This window comes from Anser cygnoides, chromosome 13 (genome assembly GCF_040182565.1).
Source record: "Anser cygnoides isolate HZ-2024a breed goose chromosome 13, Taihu_goose_T2T_genome, whole genome shotgun sequence".
Classification (NCBI taxonomy): domain Eukaryota; kingdom Metazoa; phylum Chordata; class Aves; order Anseriformes; family Anatidae; genus Anser; species Anser cygnoides.
In genome coordinates, this window is record NC_089885.1 from 9,364,789 (window position 1) to 9,370,788 (window position 6,000).

Here is a 6,000-nt window from a genome sequence, read left to right on the forward strand (position 1 = left end):
ATAACAGCTGTGTACCATTTTATACCTGTTGGAAGGAAGGATGGCTACCAAATCTGAGAACAGGCATACCGCCATACAAAGCAGCAGATCAGGAAACAAGAAAAATCACAGAACAAAAATCACTCAACAAAAATCAGGAAAAATGGTACAGGCTATCATCCTCAGAAGGACTGAGTAGACAGGATTGAGAATGTACAAAGAGACTGAAGATACTTATTTGCTGAGGGTACATCTGTGTGGAACAGTGAAAGCAAAGAAAGAAATAGTATGGAATGCAAAGGGAGGCCCTGAGTACAGTTGTTAACATAGACACGAAGTAAAAAAAAAAAATTAAGATGAATGATTTTGTCAATTGCAGCTTCAACAGAAAAAAGTGAAGTACCTAGAAAACTACCGAAACAATGGCAGAGTGCTGAAGCTACTGGGATCAGAAGAGTTTGAGTATTGTAATAAGGTTATAGAGCAAGAAGTGGCAAAACTTGATTACAGAGAACATACAGATGTTAACAGCAAGTATCTGAAGCAATCTGCCTCAACAACGATGCTTTCTATCTCTAGCAGAAGATACAAGAGAATCATTCCCAAGCTGGGGAGAGTAAAAAATCCCATGCTGGAAAAGCATCCAGCACATGCCCTTTTACAGGGAAAAAGTATCTAAAGCTAGTACTTGAAAGATTAGACAAGGGACTGTCTATTTGTCCTCTGAGAACATGAGCTTAAAAAACCCATTTACCACACCATACTAACCAACAAGATGTGAAAAGATATGCCCTACCGGCACACATCTTCAAGATTTAGTTACTTAGCTGTGAGCTCCAAAAGGGCAGTTCTCTCCCCTTAGGATTTGCAGTCCTGGCTGTTTGTTGGACTATTCTTAAAATAAATAAGGGGATTTAATCTTTTCTTTCCAGGGATTCTGGGCCAAGCGATCTACCAAGTCATGACTAAGCACCTCTAGGTACTAGATTACTGACTATTCCTGAATCATGCTTATTGACTGCACTGCACTTTCCATGGAATAGTTCACATGGGTAAGGAGAAAAAGTTCATGAAATTGTGATGCATTCACCAAATAATATTTGAATTACTGCATTAATGAATACATGAAGAACTAGTCTCCAGTGCGGCGATCAAACCAAAGCATTCCAGAACTCTGTGAAACAGCACACCTGACCAGTATGAAATGTGAATTAACATCTTCCACGTGCTGAATGCATGCTCTGCCTCTTGAGGTATCAAAACCATCTCCTGTGTTTTGTGTGGAACACGATCCCTTCAGATGCATCTCAGCATGTGCTCTGGATCAAGTCCCACAGGTAACACAAGCAGAGAAAAGCCTGGTTTATGACTCTCAGTAGAGCCTAGGTGCCAATTAGACACCGGTTTTATACTTTCAAGATCAAGATGCTGCTGGAAACACTCAAAAATTAAACTGTTTAGGGATTTGAAATCATAGGGTCTTAACAGAGAGTTACAAAAAGGCTATGAAAACCTCAAGTGGCTGTTAGGTACCTACTTGTATCACATAGTCCCTTCACAACTCCAGCAGCATCATATTCTTCCCCTCCACATCCTAGTACCAAGATGTAGGAGCTGTTTTTTCAAAACACGTACATATTCTAGTGAAGATCATCAGAACGATTCAGAGACAACGAAACTAAGTATCAGTAAACCATGAGATGGAATAAAAAACGTTTCATTTGTTTTACAACAATAACACTCTAAACGTTTCTCAGGATGCTGCTTAAAGAAACTTGAACAAAAATAAATAAAATCTTGCCATTAAATCTGCATTTAACATCATAATGCTTCTTGTTATGCTGGATCAATCAATCCATTTTATAATCAAATTCCGGATCTGTAAGACAGGCATAAAACTCACAAGAAAACATTCTAACAAATTACTTACTAAGAGTGCGATACTCAAAGATTATGATGAATTCCAGTTGCAATTCTTTTATTTAAGTAATTCAGGCTAGAAGAAAATTGCTGATGTACACTGAATATTACTGCATGAGATTTCCTAATTTTTAGTTTAAAAAGATCTGTTGCTCTATTTATCTGAAGTTTGATGCTCCATCTAGACAGGTAGTAAACATTAAGAGCCCCATTTAAGTCCCCTTACATAATTTAGCCAAACCCTCATGGTTAGATAAGATTAAGAGACCAAAAAAAAAAAAAAAGATTCTTGTATCTGAATTTCTAAAAGTTAAAAGGCAAACATAATATACAATGTGGAAGCAATGTCTGTGTGTACTTGGATACATTAAACCACACTAAAACATAATGAATAAATCCCCATGAGTACAAAAACGCTCATCTGAGATTGCTACCTAAACCACAACCAGAAGTATGTCGGATATTTTATGGAGGACAGGGAAAAAGGACATCATGATGTCAAAACTGAACATGACAAAAAAAAAAAGTTCCAGAAGCTTTCAGTTTCCCCCCTTTTCAGGTTTCCTTAACAATATTGACCACTAAAAAATGTACAGTATCATTTTTATCATCTATTTTGTGAAATATAGTCAAGAAATTTGATAAAAGCCTTGTCAGAAGTTCTCTCAAGCTACATATTATGCCTTATGTTTCTTCCTGAGCAAATACTGCATCTTCAAAAATTTAGAACTGATTTTTGTAAGTGCTAAATAAATTTAATTCCAGGAAGTAATATATAGATCCAGGACTGTGGCTGCAACACTGCAAACCCACAGGATGCTCTGTGTATCACATTTACAAACTTTTCATACTTACCTTTTTCTTTATCTTAGGATCTTTCCAGAATATGAAATTATCTCATGGATTTAAAAAAAATTGTCATTTTCTTTGAAACAATAAAAGGAAGAAAGCCAACAACTCAACGGTGTTGGAACTCTACCATTTGGATACCAACCTACACTGCCACACTACCATCAGAGTGTGAAATTCTACCCGTGCCTTCATTGCTAACATCAATATTGGATGTCACGCAATAGCTGGGCCCATTTTTAAAGTACTACAGCATCTAAATGACAGTAAACTTTCAGAAACCGATCCACGACAGTTTCTGGTCCGTTCATAACAGGTGCACATGCCAGTGAGGGTAGGCCCAAACCCAGCGTTCAAACTTCGATTTTCTGTGCACAGCGTAAAAGCACAGCTTACACCCTATTAATTAATAGGCCCTTAATTAATACCCCCCAACACACGCAGAGCCACAGCAGCACTACACGGTATTAATAAAGGCATTAAGTGCTCGGGGAATATATGGAGGACTTGGTGACAGCTTTATTCAGCACAAGGACTTAGAAATAAACATGGAACCGAGTAGTCCCAGTAAGACGCACGTTAAATAAATAAAAGCACTCAGCGACTCAGCACACGCATTTTTGGTCAAGCAACGCTCTTTAATATCCGCAGGCGACGTCCCCAGCCGCGGCGCTGAGCCCTGCGGCCGGCCGCTGGGCCCGGCTCCGCACCTAACGGGCCCCCTGCCCGCGCGGAGCGAGGCCCTCCCGGAGACCCGGCGGCCGCGGATCTCACCGCTAACGGCCCGGGCCCGGGCCCGGCCTCAGCGCCACGGAGAGCAGGCCCGGGGCCCTCCCGGCGCCTCCCCCCCCCCCCTTTTCCCCTCCCTACAATAGGGGAGGCCCGCGGCCTCCTCGGCCTCCGGGGGCCTCTCCCGGCCTCCCCCCTCCTGGGCCGGGCCCGCCGAGCCCCCGGCCGCGGCCCCCTCCCCTCGCACACGGCGCGGGCCTCGCCGCGGCCTCCCCCCCAGCCCCGCTCTCCTTCCTCCTCCTCCTCCTCCTCCTCCCTGCCCCGGGGCCCCCGCTTTCCCTCAGCGCGGGGAGGAGCCGCCGCCTCCTCCTCCCCCTCCTCCTCCCGGCCCCGCTCCCTCCGCGGAGGCCCGGGCGGGCCGCGAGCAGCCGGTACCTTGTAGAAGGCCCCGTTGGAGCCCCGCACCTCCACCACCAGCTCCTCCATGTTGTGCGGCGGCGGCTCGGGGCGGGTAGAGCCAGGCCCGGCGCCTCCTCCCTGCCCTTCCCTTTCTCTGCCTCGGCGCAGGAGGAGGAGGAGGACGGGGGGGGGGGAGAGGAGGAGGAGGAGGCGGCAGAGGAAGGCTCGGTGTGTGTGTGTGGTGTGTGTGTGCGCCGGGCGGGGGAGGGGAAGGGGAACCTCAGTTCACTGCGGGGGTGGGGCCGCGGAGGGGCGGGCCGGGGCTGGGGCCGTGCCGTGCCGGGGGGGCGCTGCGGGCGGCTCCGCGCCTCCGCTGCTCGCCCTCGGCCGCCCGGAAGTGAAAGCGAAACGGGCACCGCCGGGCGGCGCGCGCGGCCCCGAGGGAGGGGGTGGGAGGGGGGGGGAGCGGCGCGGGGGCGCCCGCTTCGAATGTAAACACTGAACCCGCGTCACGTGACGCACCGGGGCGGAGCGGGCAGCGGGCCGCAGCCTGCACGCCCACCGCCTAACGGCCGCGCAGCCGCAACGGGGAGAGGCAACGGAAGCCGGCGGCCCGCCCCTGTGGTTGAGTGACAGCCCCGCTGGCCAATCGGGTTGCGCTGTGCGCCTCGCGTTCTGACCTATCGGAAGGGGGCGTGGCCTGCTTCGTCTGGCCATGGCGGGGGGGCGGGCCCATAACGGCCGCGGCAATGGCGGTGGGGGATCATGGCGGCGGGAGAGCGCCAAGGCGGGTGGGGTAGGACTGTCGCTCTTTGCGGGACCCCCGTAACACCTAGGGGATCGCCAAGAGTGGAGTGAATCAGAAAATAAAGTGTGAATCAGAATCGTTGTGCCAGTTTTTATTGGGTTCACCGTGGTCGTGGTGAAAGACCTGTACACCCCGTGAGGAGGCAGCGGCGAGACGAGCAGAGCAGCAGGCCTGGACAGCTGGTGTGCTGCTGCTCAACGCCACAGTCAGGCCTTGGTCAACAAGCCAGCTCTATGTGTGCTAAAAAAGGAAAAAATATTCACCATATTACATACACTATTATTTATTTGAACTACAAACCATCACTGGAACAGTATAAATGGTTCAACACAAAATCATTCAACAATCTGCCCGGAGAGATGATGCCCGCTTCTAAAACAAAGCTAGCTGATATTTTTTTGGCATTCTTTATTACGATTATTCTCTAATTAGTAAAGCAGACTGCTGTCGCACAGGCAGGTTATGTCTGAGCAGACAATATAAGGATGGCTAATTTAGCTCTGACTTCCACTTTTGATTTCACCATTTACCCCCGAGCTAAAAGCTGCTGTACTGTATAATCTTCCCTAATGCTTATTTTTTTCATTTCCATTGCTTAAATTCAACATTTTTTTTTATTTTGTCTTGACTAGTGAATGTTCTACTCCCTGTCTACTTAATGAGACCAATTTACGTTTTTCCAGAGCGCACTCTTGTTTTTCTGCTGATTGACTCTTAACCTTTCCTCATGTTTTCCAAATTGCTTACTGTTGCTGCTGTTTTACTTTGAACAATTTCAGACTGAATTGTCCATCCCTTCTGAAATGTAATGTTCACTAATTAACTAGTTCCTACGTAGATTTACCAGATCCTTTTAAATGTGCCTATCTGAAACTCAGTGGCACTAAAAATAGATCTCAGTAATTCCATTAAAGTATTTTAATATTAATTATTATATCTAACACATTTATTTTTGTTAACTTATGTTTAAATAAATACCGTATCCATTTAAAATTTCTTCCATCAAAAATTGTGTTAAAATATCTACTGATCATCTTTATCCACACAAATTTCAAACTTTTGCTTGTCTGACCCCCTTTCATGATCAACACCTTTCTCCCATCTGAAGTTCTGAATTTATAATCCCTTTCAAAACCAGCTGGAGTTAATGTTCCTCAGATGACCTGTTTGAACACTGGATCAGCTGAGCTGTGCTTCATTTACAATCTAGGTTTATAGTTAAAACGCATACACTGTTTTTGGTTGGTTTGTTGCCTTTTTTTAAATTTTACTATATTTACATAAAAGTATGGAAACAAAGAATGGGAACTTTTCGG

At 46.1% G+C, this 6,000-nt stretch overlaps 1 protein-coding gene across 4 annotated transcripts in view; it reads right to left on the reverse strand.

Moving 5' to 3' along the window:
• FMR1 (fragile X messenger ribonucleoprotein 1) overlaps nucleotides 1-4,191 on the reverse strand; it is a 31,682-nt gene extending 27,491 nt beyond the window's left edge. Inside the window, exon 1 of one of the 4 annotated variants that reach the window (XM_067005318.1) lies at nucleotides 3,913-4,191. In XM_067005318.1, coding sequence (XP_066861419.1) covers nucleotides 3,913-3,963 — 51 coding nt within the window. In that variant the 5' untranslated portion in view covers nucleotides 3,964-4,191. The remainder of the gene's footprint in view (nucleotides 1-3,912) is intronic. The other 3 variants (XM_067005319.1, XM_067005320.1, XM_067005317.1) reach the window with 3 other exon arrangements.
• Nucleotides 4,192-6,000: the final 1,809 nt, after the last annotated feature.